Source organism: Ranitomeya variabilis, chromosome 1, assembly GCF_051348905.1.
Source record: "Ranitomeya variabilis isolate aRanVar5 chromosome 1, aRanVar5.hap1, whole genome shotgun sequence".
NCBI classification, from domain to species: domain Eukaryota; kingdom Metazoa; phylum Chordata; class Amphibia; order Anura; family Dendrobatidae; genus Ranitomeya; species Ranitomeya variabilis.
This window is the reverse complement of record NC_135232.1, coordinates 808053575-808071933: the sequence shown is the minus strand read 5'-3', so window position 1 is coordinate 808071933 and position 18359 is coordinate 808053575. Positions and strand designations below refer to the sequence as shown.

The 18359-nt window shown below is 40.1% G+C and overlaps 1 protein-coding gene across 4 annotated transcripts in view; it reads left to right on the top strand.

The window, feature by feature from the left end:
* The window catches only part of CSGALNACT1 (chondroitin sulfate N-acetylgalactosaminyltransferase 1), a 405248-nt gene that overhangs the window by 364583 nt on the left and 22306 nt on the right, over positions 1–18359 (top strand). For all 4 annotated transcript variants that reach the window (XM_077274367.1, XM_077274359.1, XM_077274374.1 and 1 more), the window contains 2 exons: positions 9238–9339; positions 16588–16766. In XM_077274367.1, the coding sequence (XP_077130482.1) occupies positions 9238–9339; positions 16588–16766 (281 nt within the window). The remainder of the gene's footprint in view (positions 1–9237; positions 9340–16587; positions 16767–18359) is intronic.

The following is an 18359-nucleotide window of genomic DNA, read 5'->3' as shown; positions in this document are numbered from 1 at the left end:
GTGAAAATAGAAAAAATTGGGGCTAAATAAACATTTTTTTGTGAAAAAAAGTAAAATGTTCATTTTTCCTTCTACTTTGCTTTAGTTCTTGTAAAGCACCTGAAGGGTTAATAACTTCTTGAATGTGGTTTTGCGGACTTTGAGGTTATGTTTCCACGGTCTGTATTGGCAGCACTTTCGATGCAGCACATGTCCGCTCCGTCCAAAGCCCTGCTGGCTTTTGTACGCACGGTGATTCCGCATGTGTTCATAGAACCGTGCGGAATCACTGCAACCTACACATTGGGCGGTGATATTTATCTCGCCGAGACTGAGCGTCTCCGCAAGATAAATAGACATGCTGCTGTCTGGAAAGATGCGCCGCATGTGTGTAGACGCAGGGATGCCGGAAGCGTACCTGCACGCATAGTGGAAATGGGATTTCATAAAATCCCAACCACTATGCTGTAACATTTGGCCACTGCGGATTGGACGCTGCGGCTGTACGCTGTGTCCAATCTGCAGCGTTTACTGACCATGGAAACATACCCTGAGAGGTTCAGTTTTTAGAATGTGTCACTTTTGGATATTTTCTGTCATATAGTCCCCCCAAAGTCACTTCAAATGACTACAAAAAAATGGTTTTGTAAATTTTGATGGAAAAATTAGAAATGGCTGCTTAACTTTTAACCCTTCTAATTCCTTAATTAAAAAATGATGTTATTTATGAACTATTTTGTGTGACCCCACTCTCTGATTTAAGGGCATAACATTTTCCCCAAATTTCGTTTTTTCATAAATAAACGCGAGTCATATTGAATAAATGTTACCCCTATCATGACGTACAATAGGTCACACAAAAAACTCAGAATCAGTGGGATACATTGACGCTTTCCAGAGTTATTGCCTTATAAAGTGACAGAGGTCAGAATTGTAAAAATTCATGAAGGTGAAAATAGGCTTGGGGATGAAGGGGTTAAGAGGATAAAATTTTTAATGCAAGTTTTTCTATAAAAGCTGCAAATTCTTGACCCAGGAGAGGGAACTGTGTTCTGACATATAAACTGGGTGAATTGAGGGTATGGAGGGTTGAGGTTGAGATTACTTAACCTGCACATTATTGATATAATCAAAAAGTATTTACGGTATATGCTCCAGTTTACTGTTATTATTGTATTGCTATTTTGTGACTTTTTTTTCCCAAGAGAATTCAGGGTTATTTTTAGAAAATCAATTTTCATCAAAGCACCAGAAATAGGTTAATTATCTGCTTTCAAATGCGACCTTTAGTTTTTCAGAACCACAGAGCGGCTCTGCTCTAAAGCGAGCTCCAGTGCAGAAATGCGTGCCGCTCCTGCTGATCCCCAGCTGTAACAGGCCTTCTGTTGATGGTCATGAAGCATAGAAAGCTCAAGTCGGGTCAATGTAATAAATGGGCTCGCTGAGCTTCTCATGAGTGCATTGGAAAATAAAGGCCAGCGTATAATTGCGGCATGGTTTGTCATATTTGAAAGTGAACCGCTGAAGGACAACTTATGAAGGGTAATTGAAAATGGACTGCGCTGTCCGCTGAGTATAATACAGTGCAAGTCAAAGCCACCATCTCAGCACTTCAAATCTAGGGATTTTGTTTTGCTCTTTTCCATTAGAGAACAGCTTGTTTTTATCCTTACAGCACTTGCGCTACTAATATATTGCACTTCTAACCTCTTTTTTTTTTTTTTTTTTTTTAAGCTAATTTTGTAATTTTGGAGAATTATTATTTATTTACCTTTTTTTGTTGTTGTTTGCTAAAGCTTGCCAATCTGCTACATAAAACAGCCAATTACTTTTACTTTGAAAAACAAAACCATGGATTTCCACGGGAGAGCATTGTGGAGCATTCTTATAAACTGTAGATAGTAACTAAAAAAAAGTGTGTAACAATGGTTTAAAACGTGATTTATACAATTGGTCAGTTTCTTATAATACATGAGTGCTTTTACACATTGGAAGAAAAATTAAATGAGTATGTCGATTGAAAGAAGTTTTTACCTACTGACATGATAGGCTACTTTCACACTAGCGTCGTGCACTGCACGTCACTATGCGTCGTTGCAGCGCAACGACGCTAGCGTTGAAAGCGCCGCACAACGGGGGCAGTGGATGCAGTTTTTCAACGCATCCGCTGCCCCATTGTAAGGTCCGGGGAGGAGGGGGTGGAGTTCCGGCAGCGCATGTGCGGTCGGAAATGGCGGACACGTTGCACAAAAAAACGTTACATGTAGCGTTTTTTTGTGCCGACGGTCCGCCAAAACACGACGCATCCGTCGCACAACGGATGCGACGTGTGGCAATCCGTCGCAATGCGTCGCTAATGCAAGTCAATGGAGAAAAAACGCATCCTGCAAGCACTTTTGCAGGATGCGTTTTTTCTCCAAAACGACGCATTGCGACAGAGGCCAAACGACGCTAGTGTGAAAGTAGCCATAGGTGGTGATAACTTTGTGATTGGTGGGGCTTCATGAGATGGACAAGTACACCTGTGGAGAAGTGATAACTACTTCTTACTGAAATACCCCATTAAAGGGGTATTGCCATCTCCAAAATCCTATCCCAGTATGTAGTAGGTGTAATAATAATAATAATAATAATAATAATAATAATTATATTAGCAAATGCCTCCAATTAGAAATGTAGTACAGTTCTCCTGATTCACTATGTCGCTCAGGTATTGCAGTAGCTTAGGTAAGTGATATAATTAATCAGGAGAACTATACTACATTTGTAATTGGGGATTTTTGCTAATATTTTTATCACACCCACTACAAATTGTGATAGGATCTTGGAGATGGGAATACCTCGATTAAGTCGTTTAAACCCTATTGCATTTTTAGTAAGTGCATCTGTAAGTGGGTATGGTTACCGGTTCTAGGATGTTTCGCCCCCAGCAGTTTGCCCACAGCAGTTCGCCCACAGCATTTCACCCCTGGGTACATTTTGCCCCCGCACATTTCTTCCCCAGCATTTGGCCCCAGGATGTATCGCCTCCACACATTTCCCCCCCACACATTTCGCCCCCAGCAGTTCTCCTCCAGCAGTTTGCCCCTGGGTACATTTTGCCCCCACACATTTCATCCCCAGCATTTGGCTCCCAGATGTTTCGCCCACGGCAGTTCACCCCCAGCAGTTTGTCCCCGGATGTTTGTACCCTTGTGGTTCATGAATTCCCATCCGTCATCAATGTTTCGCGCCCAGCAGTTTGCCCCCAGCAGTTGGCCCCCGGATGTTTCGCCCCCGATTGTTTCTCGTACAGCATTTTGTCCCTGGATGTATCACCATCTGATGTTTCACACCTAACATTTTGACCCCAGATGTTTCACCCTCAAATTTTGGGGTCAACATGCAGGAATCAAAAGATCTAGGGCTGAACATACCTGGGGTAAAATATACAGGACCCCAATTGCTGGGGATTCCTGTGGCTGCCTTTTCAGCAGCTCACCCAGTGTCTCTTCTGGCTGGCCTTAAAGGAGTAGTATCACCCTAGAACAAAAAAAACCTGACATAATTACCTGTGGCAGCTGTAGCTCCTTGGATCACGGAGTGCAATCTAGCGGTTCCCCTTTATGTCTTCTCCTGCTTCTGGCTGTCTTTTCATCTTCCCTGGATCACTGATCCATGAAGCATGATGAATGCCGCAGCAGTGAGGCCGAATGTCTCCAGGCCGCTCACTGACATGACGTCACTCCTGCCCCATTCATCAGTCAATCCAGGGGGCAGGATGCCTCTCCTGTGACCAAGACACTGCTGCGCATGCGCAGTGCCATGATGAGATCAGGCAGAAAAAGAGGAAGCTGGGAAGGAGAGGACTCGTGGTGGCCTCCAGATCCAGCAAGGCGATCCCCAGCCCACACAGCCAGGAGATCAGGCAAAGATGAGCAGAAGACCTCTAGGTAAGTACCAGGAGGGGAAGATCGGCAGCATGCTTACCGCAACATGATTGCTGAAAGCATGCTGACTTATTTTGCTGTTCGGCATGAGAATACCCCTTTAATGCAGGCTATGTATGGAAGCAGGGGGATTGTTGACTGACTACAGGGTTAATCCCACCAACCATCTCTGCAGAACTGAGATATTGGCTTTGCTGAACTAAAGTGGTGGTTAATCAGCTTCTACAGAACCTCTTTATCAGGTCTTCAGAAGGGGGGGTTTTGGGATTAGCCCTCACAAAACCCTCTTCTAGTATACCAAAGAATGGAGCAGCAGATAAAAGTGGTATTCTCACTTCAGGATCCCTTTTTCTATAGATGCCCATTCCTCAGATTAGGCCAAGAATAGCGTCCAGTTGTATTCTGCATTGAACCAGCTGTTTATCAGCAACTTTCAGCACCAATGACAATGACAAGTGACTGGAAACTGCATCCATAGCTCTCCATGATTTCAGTGAGATCCAGGGAAGATGTGACAGCGCCTGGCAAAGAGCTGATCCACCGTGACATGCCTTATACAGGGGCATGCACTGCTCTGTGCAGAGAAATGCATGTTCTGGATGGAACTCGGTTGTGTGCATCCGGACTTTCAGTAACAAATGGCCCTTTGGGGACGACCATTAACCCCTTCATGACCTTGGGATTTTCCATTTTTCCGTGTTCGTTTTTCGCTCCCCTCCTTCCCAGAGCCATAACTTTTTTATTTTTCTGTCAATTTGGCCATGTGAGGGCTTATTTTTTGCGGGACGAGTTGTACTTTTGAACGACATCATTGGTTTTACCATGTCGTGTACTAGAAAACGGGAAAAAAATTCCAAGTACGGTGAAATTGCAAAAAAAGTCCAGTCCCACACTTGTTTTTTGTTTGGCTTTTTTGCTAGGTTCACTAAATGTTAAAACTGACCTGCCATTATGATTCTCCAGGTCAGTTCGAGTTCATAGACACCTAACATGACTAGGTTATTTTTTATCTAAGTGGTGAAAAAAAATCCAAACTTTGTTAAAAAAAAAAAAAAATTTGCACCATTTTCCGATACTCATAGCGTCTCCATTTTTCATGATCTGGGGTCAGGTGAGGGCTTATTTCTTGCGTGCCGAGCTGGTGTTTTTAATTATACCATTACGGTGCAGATACGTTCTTTTGATCACCCGTTATTGCATTTTAATGCAATGTCGTGGCAACCAAAAAAACCGTAATTCTGGCGTTTCGAATTTTTTTTCTCGCTACGCCGTTTAGCGATCAGGTTAATCCTTTTTTTTATAGATCGGGCTATTCTGAACGCGGCGATACCAAATATGTGTAGGTTTGATTTTCTTTTTATTGATTTATATTGATTGGGGCGAAAGGGGGGTGATTTAAACTTTTATATTTTTTTTTATTTTTTTCACATTTTTTTTTACTTTTTTTTTTTTACTTTGGCCATGCTTCTATAGCCTCCATGGCAGGCTAGAAGCAGGCACAACTCGATCACCTCTGCTACATAGCAGTGATCTGATGTTCGCTGCTTTGTAGCAGAAATGCAGGTGTGCTGTGAGCGCCGACCACAGGGTGGTGCTCACAGCTGTCCGGGATCAGTAACCATAGAGGTCTCAAGGACCTCTATGGTTACAATGCTGAAGCATCGCCGACCTCCGATCATGTGACGGGGGTCGGCAATGCGCTCATTTCCGGTCGCCCGGCCGGAAGCGCCGGTTAAATGCCGCTGTCTGCGTTTGACAGCGGCATTTAACTAGTTAATAGGTGCGGGCAGATCACGATTCTGCCCGCGCCTATTACGGGCACATGTCAGCTGTTCAAAACAGCTGATATGTCCCGGCTTTGATGCGGGCTCACCGCCGGAGCCCGCATCAAAGCGGGGCTTCTGACCTCGGATGTACTATCCTGTCCGAGGTCAGAAAGGGGTTAAATTGGTGTGGCCCTTGGTGAATATGAGTTTGACACCCCTGATCTAAGACAAGTGACCATCATTTTACTGTCATGTACTAGTGGTGTTACACTTAATGGTTTCTCTTTGTCATCCATTACATATCATACTGTATCTAGTGATGAGCAAACCCGATCTGGAAAGTTCAGGGTTTGTATCGAACATTGCCTGCTCAGGTTTACACACACCAACCCCAAATAGGCAATGTTAGGAGTTCGGCAATGTTGCTCATCAGAAAATAAAAATCACTTCTCTCCCCTTTGCTGAGGTCCCGGCCTGTGTGGAGAGTCTTCTTGACCAAGGGAATCCCTAGCTAGGAATCCTGAAAGGGATTCCCTCGGGTAGGATGACATATTCACACAATGTGGAAGTGCATGGAAGAGGACTGAAGAGGACCCTCCGAGTCTGTGGGTACCTCAGCAAAGGGGTAAGTAGCAATATATACAGTATATATTGCTACCTTACCCCTTTGCTGAGGTACTGGCAAATGCTAAACAATACATCCACCTTACATGGACCTTAAAACCACACTATCATCATTAATAGTAATGTGAAGAAATATTTATAATAGAAGTTCTTTAAATTTTCTTTGTGTAGTGACTTAAGCAAAGTATGAGAATCCTTCCTATATCTACAATGTTAGGATTTTTTACTCTTGTTATTGGTATATTTTATGCATTAGTTATTCTAATCTTAAAAAAAAAAATGAAAATTACATTAAATTTGCCCTCTTCGAGAGGAGTCACCAGTTAGGACTTCCCTTTATGAGCCTGGGCAGAAAGCTGCTAACAGTGTTCAACTGTCGCCATTTAATATTAAGAGTATTCCCATTTCCAAGATCCTATCCCAGTATGTAGTAGGTGTAATAATAATAATAGGAAATACCCCCAATCAGAAATATAGTAGAGTTTTTCTGATTCGCTATGTCTTTTTTCTCATGTGCAGTTATTGCAGGACCTTAGGTTTCCATGGTTATGATGACCACTTGCAGCAAACAAACTAACATGGATACCTAAGGTCCTGCAATACGAGCACATGAAGAAAGAGACGTAGTGAATGAAAAAAAAACTACACTACATTTCTAATTTGAGTTATTTGCTAATATTGTTATTATTACACCTACTACATATTGGGATAGGATCTTGGAGATGGGAATTACCCCTTTAAGTCTTGTGAGCAATAACTAAGGGTATGTGCACACGATCAGTAAACGCTGCGGGTCGAACCCTCCACCTTTACTGATCATGTGTCTATACTCTGAAGCTTCATTTGCCAAAGCCAACTGATCACCGAGGGTTTCTGAAGTTGTAGCGATCAGCTTATCGCTAGGATGGCTTTCATCTGAAAAGACTACCTGTTTCATGTAGGTAGACTATGTAATAAATATTAGAATGAAAAACAGAAAATGCAGTTTGGATTCTATTGCCGAACGTTATCACCTTTTATCTAAAAAGAAAAAATTAAGAAAAAAACAATGTGGAGTTTCTCTATATTTCAGTAGAAGTACAAAGTCTGCAGTCTGAAAAGCAATTCATAAGTCATCTTACATATTTAATTTGCGAGAAATAGGACTGTGAAGATAAATGCCATTTATCAGCAAGGTAAGGCAAGGGAAATGCATGGCATCTCGCAGATTAGTACGGTGCCGTCTGTTGAAATTACATTCAGTCGTATGCGAGGGACACCGGCTGAACACAGATATATTATTTTGCTTTAATTAAAATGTTAGAAGCTTGTCTATAGCTGCAAACCAATTTATAATCAAAAGTCAGGGACACATTGGTCATTTGTAGAGGCACTACGTGTTTCTCACTTTTATGTTTGAATATAAATAATGTGAATATTTTATTCCATATGAATGAAGATTCGCTGAATAAATAAAAAAAAGAAAAACAGGAAACAAAAATGTTCACAATTTATTCTATGGGTCCTGCAATGTAATACTTATAACTCAATAAGCCCAATAAGCCCTATTTCTGAATATAAAGCTAAAGTAGATTTTATGTCTGAAACTGATGTATTCATATTTAAGCTAGGCCCGTTTCTTATTTTAGTTTAAGTTTTTCTTCCCGTTTCAATTCTTTATTTCTTTTTTTTATTTTTCTACTATCCACATAAAAAATATTGCATTATTCAAGTGTTCACAATGGCCACTAGTGTTCAGTAGTGAGTGTTGAGAGTGCATGCACGCCATGTCAGGAGCACTGCGATCCTTGTGGGCGGAGATAAGGACTAGAGGTTCCTCTCCCCTGCATTAAAGGCACAGAGGAACTATTAGGGCACATGGATATCATAAAGCAGCACCTTTTTTTGTTAAGCCACATCAGAGTGCATGGACTACATGGTTAATCATGCAGGGACTGTTACATAGGAAAGTTATTTTAGAGACTAAAGTTGGAGAATAGTACAGTGCTTGATTTTAAGTTACTGGTGTTCGTTATTTTTAAAGCTATGTTAGTTTTTTTTTTTATTTTTACCCCCAATAGAGCTGATAAAGTCTAATATTACATACATGGGGCTTGATTCCTTATTGCATTTCTCGAAATGTGTGACTTTTTGATTTGTGACAAATTCATCAAACTGTTTGTGCTGTTTTTCAAATTGTTTTTTAGTGATTTATTTAGCTTTTTTTTTATTTTATTTAAAAAAAAAACACACACAAAATGTGGTGCAACTTTGCTCCAATCTCCATAGTGCATTTTTTGAGACAGTTTGCAAAACATGCAAATTTTTCTGCCCTTTTGATGAATTTGGCATAAAAAAGTCAGCAAAAACCACAGGACAAAAAAGAAAAGTGACTTAAAAAACGTAGTGAATCAGATCCTAAATATCTGTATAAACACTGTGGGGTTAACAAATCAAAACTGGTGTTTTGTACACCTTTTGATGGAAAGTCAACTAGAGTAGGTTCATCTACTATAGAACATTGTCTTCGGCTGATTGTAAAGGATCTACTGTACGTAAATGTGGCTGTAGGTCAGCTGCTCAATGTGAGGTACAATCCTCTGGGGATGGAGAATGTAAGCAGTCGGCGTGGTTAGATCAATATGGCACTGTAGGTATTGTTGGGAGATTTGGGCTGGTATCACTATGGCTGGTATTATAGAGAACAGTGGCTGTGAAATATTATTAGTATGGGACACTGTTGCCAATATTATGAGGCAGAGTAGCCAAGAATGACGACCATGATGACCGTTTCTGTTCTGCTTTTAGGTAGTTTCCTGTATACGGTATTTTGGCTATATACAGTTCTCTGTCTGCAGCCAATCTCCTTATTGTATATCCATAATTACTGCTTTCCTACTGCATGTATTATCACAATTACCCCTGAAAGAACTGTTCTCTTATGTATGTTTCTTCTACAGAGAAGTGTGCATAAACCAGGATAGACGAGTTCATCTCACAGTGGTATACTTTGGTAAAGAGCAGGCCCAGGAGGTGAAGGCTATACTGGAAAACACGTCTAGGTGAGTAGGACACAAAACTCACGCTTGATATAACATCCCAGATGATATAGGTATCAAACATTTTCTGCAACAAAACCTTCATGAATTCCCATCTGTATTAATACTGATAGCCGAATACATAGACATTTGTGATAATAAAACCCCCCCGCAAAAGACCCCATATGGAACTTTTAAGTTAAATTACTTTGTAACTTAAGAGATGACTGAGCTCTTTATAGAATACTGTAATTTTAATCTGTTGATGATTTTTCAGCGACTTTCCTTCTTGTTATTTGTAAGTTACTTTTCAAGGATACTGAATGTCATCTTACTTTGCAGTTATTTCAGCATTTGTAGCAGATCGAATATACAGCATATGTGAAAGCATATTTCCTTTCTAAGGTCTGCATTGTACAATATGGGCTGTGAAAACTAATAACCCACATACTCATTCATATAAATAGGTCCTGGTGACCCCATGCCAGTTGTCAAATGTATTGGGATTTGGCGGTAATCATAAAAATAAGCTTATGAGTTGCTGCCCTAATCAATAACCTATCATTTACTAAAATACAACATCGGGAAGTTTTGCAAAAATATGCCCACTCACAGAAAGGTAATATCCACCTTACCGATCCCTGCACCCTGGTCCCCCACTGGTCGCAGTTAACCTGGCTTCAGTCATCCCAAATTGTGACCCCTGCAGCTAATCATTGGATGCAGAAATGACTTCCGTGATGTCCATATGTCACCATTACAGTTAGTGAGTCGCCACACCATCATTAAACCTAGGTAAACTTCATTATATGCTGTTTGCTTAAAGATTAAATTGTATTAGAAGACAACACACGTAGTTCTAAGATTTGCTGTCTTGGTGTAAAAAAAAACAACAACAACAAAATATTGACATCTTTGAGGAGCAAAAATGAACTGAAGGATGAATCCTTCGCAAGGCATTTCATTTGTGTGACAGGACAGATATCTAACATGAGAAAACATAACACGACTACAGAAGAAGAAAGATGGCAGTGCCCCAAAGTAAGGCAATGATGCAAAGATATCTGTCACTTTCTATCTTATTGCAGTGGAGCAACCATTAAGGTTAGGATGCACTGGGAAGGAATGACCTAAAAAACCATCCACCGTAAATAAAACATTACCCTGGCTCTAGGTTGCTCAACCTTCCGAGGGATAGATATGTTTTCACAAGAGTAACAGTTTCTTGAACTCACAGATAGCAGATCCCCATTGGACTGCTGAGTGCCCACCTCTTTGTCTTGGTATAGGGACTACTGTATTTCTGCAGTACCCAAATATTGGAATTGAATTAATGCAACTAAGCACTTGTCCTGCCTGAAATTTCCATGTTTACCTTGCCTCTGCTTAAAAAGAAGCTACATACAGTAAAAACTTGCTAAAAGACCACAGATATCCTTTTAATTTGACCATATTTTCTGTAGCAGATTTGATTTCACTGGTTTTTATGTATGGATTATATTTAGAGACAATTTTGGGCAGTCTTCAAAGAAATTTCATTTTAAACACGAGTTAGTATCTTTGGTGAAATCTCTTTTTGGTGACCACCTAAAAAATTGCATTGAGAGATGTTTTTTTTGTCCAGAAGTGTGGTCCTTCTCAAGGAACATGACCTGTATGCAAGCTATATGACTTGGAACTGAAAATCTGTAACAGTGGAACTGGTCTAGATAATTTAATGGTCTTCTCAAAGAAGTGGTCTTCTCAAGGGTTTTTACTGAATTGTTCTTCTTAAACAGTTGGATAACATTCACGCAGATCATGAGTGTAGATTAATGGCTGCATTTTCTCTTAGGTTACAAATGAGCAGAGTAGTCTGGCAGCATTATTCACCCGGTGATGCTGATATTTTTCCTATTAGGCTAAGTTCACATCCAGTCACTGCTAAATAATGCAAAGTTTTCCTTTTTTTCTTCTTTTTTATGATAAAGTCTTTGGAGCAAGAACTAATACTACAGGGTTAATAAAATATTTATATTTCTTATATTGCAGTTTTATCTTTCTCATCAATTGTTCCGTGCTTCACGCTCTGGTGACACTCTCTTAGATATATGATTACATTAGAGCAGGCAATAGTTCGAAGGATTGGTCTTAGATCCATTTATATTCTTACTATAAGGTTATTTACATAAATGGAAAATTGTTCCTATTTTTTTTATTATTTTTAGTAATGACAACATGAAAAGAAGATTGCCATCATAGCTCTCAACATTTAGGTAATAGAAGTTTATGTAAAAACAACAGTGAATTTTTCAGACTTCGGTACTACTTTTGCAGAAGTGCCATGGCCATCTCTCCATAACCACTACTCGCACACAGAGACGTGACATGTAGCCTTTAGGCTCCAATGCAAAATTTCTCACATGCCCCCAGATATTTTGTGTCACTTATAGTAATAGCCACTTTAAGATAGAGTAGAAAGGTTTTTTTGCTTTACTTCCACAGAGTGAAAACACAACCCCCCTTAAAATGCTCCTATTTATTAGATTAACATCTGCCAAACGTGCCCGTTTTGGAGGGACTGGCTACCATTTTATGTATATGGCAGTGTCATTATAATCTTATCTCTTTTATGACCTTATTGGGGAGGGGGGCAGAATACGTAAGTTAAGCCAAAACTAGAATGATAAAAAAAAATGCCATTGTCAATCTGCGTCATGTTTCCTAAACCCGCCCCATAAAAAGTGTCCAGTACATAAAAATGCTGAGCACATTTTTAAATGAAATGTATTTTAGTGGTTATAAAAATATGGTAAAAAAACAGACACTTATTTCCTTTATTTTCCCACTGATTATGCCTAAATCAGAAAAAAAAACAGTGACATAAAATTGAAATGACAAAAATAAGATGCAAAGGTTACTTTTTCTAAACAAGAAAAAAATGTGCAGCTCATTAAACCGGATGTTCAAAACCCCCCAAAAATCTGCCTGATAAGGAATGGGAGGTAAATGGTCTTGAACTGGTTAAAGGACAGAACATAAAGGGTAACACCAAATATTAGCGTTATAGTATCATACAAGTGAAATCAATAGCAACAGAATGACCCTTCTCTTGTTGGATAACTTCTAGGTCGCAAAACCAATAGGTCCATCCATTAGCAACTTCAAGTAAAGTCAAGAATTTACGAGAAAGAAAATATTTGGGATACTTTATTCTCAAAAAGCTCAGGCAAGAGTAGAAAAAGAATGATTATTATGCAAAACTATTTTTTATCCTAGAATGCTGCATGGACTCCTTGAACTTGTGGTTTTTAGTGTAGTGTGTATATCAAAGAAAGGATATTCATAAAGCAATCATGATGGGAAGATACAATTCTGTTGTCCATTACGTATTTTAAAGCTCTGTTCCTCAACTCCAGTTCTCATAGCACACCAACAGATCATGTTCTCCAGTTATCTTCAGGCTGGAAATACACACTAGATGGCTGTCGGCCAAACTATGGTTTGGCCGACAGACATCTCAGCTGACTCTCCTATACACAGGACACTCGTTCATCTTAGCACTCTTGTGTTTTCTAAGAAAGCTGCTGGCTGACACATTGGCCGGTGGCATTTGAGAGGACAGTCTGAAATCCAGCATATGCCATCAACATCTGTCCCGACCATCACTCAGCTGACGCCCCATGCACATTAGACTGTCATTCAAACCCATCAATATCAGCGGGTTAATCCTACTTTAGTCTGTGTACGGGGGTCCTCAGTATTGCACAAATTATGCATTTATCACCAGTGCAATACTTTGGAAATCCTAAAAACATTACAGAAATTTCTTTAAACATGGGAAGCGTGACTCTCATGATGCCTAGCAAGGCTCTCTAATATTACATGCTTTGCATTCAACTGACATCCCCTTTAATTTCTACAGATTTATCATAAACACAGTCAAATTACGTAAATCAAGTAAAGAAACGGAATATTTCAGTCTCTTATGGCAAGAACAGGAACTTCATGTAACTTGAAATAGATAGTACATTTGCTCCTCTAATGCCTCTTGACTTTATCCAATATTTTAGGATTTTTTTTATCTGGCTACTACTAGCCATTCTCTTGATAACAATATGCATTAGTGTATATTTGGCCAATTTTCCACCTATGAGGAGGCCCATTGTGTATGTTTCTTGGTCAACTCTCTGTTGCCAAATTTGAACGTCATTGCGGATTTGGCATCTTCTGCCCCACGCACACTGAAGTATGGAGGATCCAATGATTACAATATAGAAGATCAAATTTTATTATGTATAACCTCGGATTTATACAATAGAGTTTCAAATGCTGATTATGGCCCCATAAGATGCTCCATAGAGATATTTGCCCCATATAATGCTGTACAAATGCTGATTATGGCCCCATAAGATGCTCCATAGAGATATTTGCCCCATATAATGCTGCACATGGCCCTCTCATCGCTCAGGCCCCCGGCACTTGATATAGTCACCTGTCCGCGTTCCACCATCGGCGCCGCTGTGTCTTCCGTGTCCTCTGCACTGACTGTTCAGGCAGAGGGCGGTGCGCACACTAATCACGTCATCGCACCCTCTGACCTTAGCGTCACTGCAGAGGATGCAGAAGACACAGCAGAGCCAACGGTGGAATTGGGGACAGGTAAATATCGTGCACTGCCCCCGTCATACTCACCTGCTCCTGGCACAGTCCCTGGTTCTCCGAGCGCTGGCAGCTTCTTCCTGTGTTGAGCGGTCACATGGTACCTGTTGTGAATTCCATTCTTGAACTCCCTCCTGTGGTCATGAATGGTACTTCGGCAAGTTCTGTCCATGTACTCCCTCTGGTGGCTGTGAGTGGAGCTGCTGGTTCTGAGATTCCTTCCTCAGCTGCCTTCGTTTAGTGCTAGGCTGGCTTCTCTATTTAACTCCACTCAGATCGTTACTTCATGCCAGCTGTCAATGTCCTAGCACTGGTTCAGATCTCTCCTGGATCTTTCTGATGACCTGTCTACTCCAGCAGAAGCTAAGTCCCTGCTAGTTAATTTGTTGTTTACTGTTTTCTAGTCCAGCTTGCTATCATGATATTGCCTTGCTAGCTGGAAGCTCTGGGATGCAGAGTGGCACCTCCGCACCGTGAGTCGGTGCGGGGGTCTTTTTGCACACTCTGCGTGGCATTTTGTAGTTTTTTGTGCTGACCGCAAAGATACCTTTTCTATCCTCTGTCTGTTTAGTGAAGTCTGGCCTCCTTTGCTGAAGCCTGTTTCATACCTGTGTTTGTGACTTCCATCTTAACTCACAGTCAATATTTGTGGGGGGCTGCCTTTTCCTTTGGGGAATTTCTCTGAGGCAAGGTAAGGCTTTATTTCCTATCTTTAGGGGTAGTTAGCTCTTAGGCTGTGAAGAGGCGTCTAGGCAGAGTTAGGTACGCTCCACGGCTATTGCTAGTGTGTGTGATAGGATTAGGGGTTGCGGTCAGCAGAGCTCCCACTTCCCAGAGCTTGTCCTGTTCTACAGTTTAACCATCAGGTCATTCCTAGTGCTCCTAACCACCAGGTCCATAACAGGTACCGCTCATTACAGTAATGAATATGCAGCTCCACCCCTATGGGAGTGGAGTCGCGTCCGTATTCATTACTGTAATGAGCGGTACCATGTGACCGCTCAACACAGGAAGAAGCTGTCAGCGCCCGGAGAACCAGGGACATGCAGGAACCGCGCCAGGGGCAGGTGAGTATTATTAGACAGCTGTCGCTCCCCCTTCCCTGCCAACTCCTGAGAATGACTCGAGAGTATAAGCAGAGAGGGGCAATTTCAGCCTAAAAAAATTGGCTGAAATTCTCGGCTTATACTCGAGTATATACGGTAGTTGCTCAGTAAATGTCATACTAAATTTGTTTGTACCAGTGAATTTGTGTCTAAAGAGTCTGGGAACTAATTTTTCTTCTGACAGTCCCATATCGCTTTGATATATCTATTTTAATTTTAAAATGATTTATGTTTCAAATTTAATAATAAAAAAGACAAAATAAAAACATAAAAGTTCTCAATTCCTAATGCATACAATAATGAAATCAAGAAAAAAAATCATTTAGTGCTCCCATCATGTCCAATAATAAAAAAGTAAAATAAAAAATGTTATTACTTGTAATGTCATAAAACACTGTTTGAACATCTATGCACATTTCCAAGCACTATATATCACTGAAAGCCACTTCTGCTCATGAAATATTAGAAGAACATTTTCCAGCAGTAAAATTTTTCCCTACAAGTACAAACTGCATTAATGTTGCTTTACTTAAAGTAGCCCCTGTTGCCATAATTATTCAATCATTTGCCACTCATCCTTTTTGAAAAGTAGTGATTAACGTAAGTGGATTGTGTTAAACAGGAGGCGATGGGGCTTTTAAGCTTTTAACCTAATAGGTCAGATTTACAAATTTTTAGCCAGTGTTTTAAAATGAGCCAGATTTTTCATAATAATAATAAGCTCTTTATTTATATAGCGCCAACATATTCCGCAGTGCTTTACAGTTTTTGCACACATCAGGATGAGACACTGTCTAAGTTGATAGAACTAAAAGTTGGCTTACTTTGTGGAAGTAATTTTGGAGCATAATGTCGCATTGCAATCCACGCCTATTTTCAAAAAAATCTAAACCATTGCAAAAAAGGTATCATTTGTAGTGTTTTATACAGATCCCGCAGTGATCAGAGAGGAAGAATATGTTGGGTCCTGTGAATTTCAGAAAATTCAACTCTTAAGTCGATCTTTCGCGGATCGATCCGCTCATTTCTAATTATTGGGGCAATATAGCGCTGTCGATTGGGGTTCCAGGTCTTTCGGCCCTTAACAATTGATCAAAACACATGGCACTGAAGTGCACCCTTCCTGTATGAATGAGGTGCATGGAGAGAAGGGTGAACAGGTTCAGTAGTAAATTTGGATTAATTAATTGTGCTGTAAAAGAGGTTACTCATAAACTTACTATTGAGCCTGTATAACGCACAGTGCGCGCAGCTCATGCAGAGCAGTGTTTTGAACAATCAGTGGGGGTTTCATGATCCGGCTGCACTATACAGCCCCTATAATTTATTTACTATAATTTATTTTTATTTTCAAATGATAGGTATAATATCGGATGATTTTAGTGTACATGTCTTTCTTCTTCCTTTCCAATTTAGTTTTTACCGCAGTTATACAGCTACTATACCTCCCATAAAGGTAGGACTGTGTGCACTTGTGAAATGCACTGCAAAAAGAAAAATCGTTGTTTTTTTTCTATCTTTACAGAGCTGCAAACTTCAAGAACTTCACATTCATCCAGCTGAACGAAGAATTCTCCCGTGGAAAAGGATTAGATGTTGGTGCTCGTGCCTGGAAAGGAAACAATGTCCTTCTGTTTTTTTGTGATGTGGATATCTACTTCAATGCAGAGTTTCTGAACACATGTAGGATCAACACACAACCAGGTATGACCTGTCCGGCTGCGACCTGCTCTCGAATCTCCAGCACGGATTATCCATTTTAGTTTTAAACTCACGAGTTAGTGAATGCACTGAGGAGAACACAAGCTAATGCCGCCTCTTAAACAACAGTTGTCAAGAAGTCAGATTTCAGTTTTCTTTTATCTGTTTCATTGTTCTAGCAATCATTAACAATTTATTTTCAAGCAACTACATTACTATACCTTTGCATTAGAAATTATGCTGATGTTAGGTCATGATGAATCATGATGAGGACTAATTTATTTCAGAATAATACTGTGTTTTTAAATGATAAATATACTGATGTTTAGTTTTAAAAGAGTTGTTTGGTACTTGAATATTGATGGCCTAATCTTAGGACCAGATTGGTAGAGGTGTGACTCCTAGCACCTCAGATAATCACTGTTGCCAGTGATGGCAGTAGTTGGATGTGATCCTTTGCGAGCAGAACCGCACAGCTCACTCAGCTGCATAGTGGCCACAGAGCGGTCTGCAGAGCAACCCCTATTGACTCAAATAAGGAAGAATGTGCAGAACTACAACTGATCACATCTGGCTGCTGCCGGTACCGGGAACAGATGATCGGCAGCAGTGCCTGGTGTCGCACGCTCACCAATCTTTGGTATTGATGACCCATCCTGAGGATAGGCCATCGATATTAAAGTACCGGAAAACCCCTTTCAGGCACTCGTACATGGCAATTTCCTGATATGATTTTATCAAAATTACTTACTGTAAAAAATGGTGGTCACTGTTGATATTTTGAGAGCTCGGGTTCTGCACATAACTCTATTAAGGGGTGCACAGAATAGATTTCCATTTCGAGAACTGGACTGTTGTTCTTGGAGCTGGTGCTGAAGTCAGACTCCTATCATACATAGTGTACAAATTATATAAGAAAAACACTTTATATAAAGGCCAAATGAAATATAAAATACTTTACTTTTGACAACAATTAATAAAATCAAGCAATAAAATAACAGACGTATGTACACTAAAAAGAGGGGGAAAAAACATGGACGAGGTAAATGGTGAGAACAACTGGACATAATAACATGCACATGTACAACGAATATGGATATTACATAGATATCATATGTTATAAATAGCAGCAATAAATTCCTGCAGAGTCATTAAAGGCAAGAACAATACATTAAAAGCCTAAGCACACATTAAATGCAAATATTACTGCTACAAATCAAACAAACCTGTATAGGTAAGATATTTAACACTCAACATATAATATAAATAAATATTTATTTACATTCTAGGACAAAAAATGAGAATAATAAAGTATGCCACACACATTACACCCTTAGAAGTATTTTTTAATATAAATACGGCATGGCTAGAATCGTGCCATATATAATACACATAAATATATCTGCATGAAATAACAAGTCGTATCTATAAAGTTGTTACCTTATAAGGGTCTGTGCACATGTTGTGGATTTGACCCTGCGCAGTACAACGAAGTTTTCCATGCGGTGTACAGTACCATGTAAACGTATGGAAAACCAAATCCGCAGTGAACTTGCTGCGGAAAATTTTGCGCAGAAACGCAGCGGTTTATTTTCT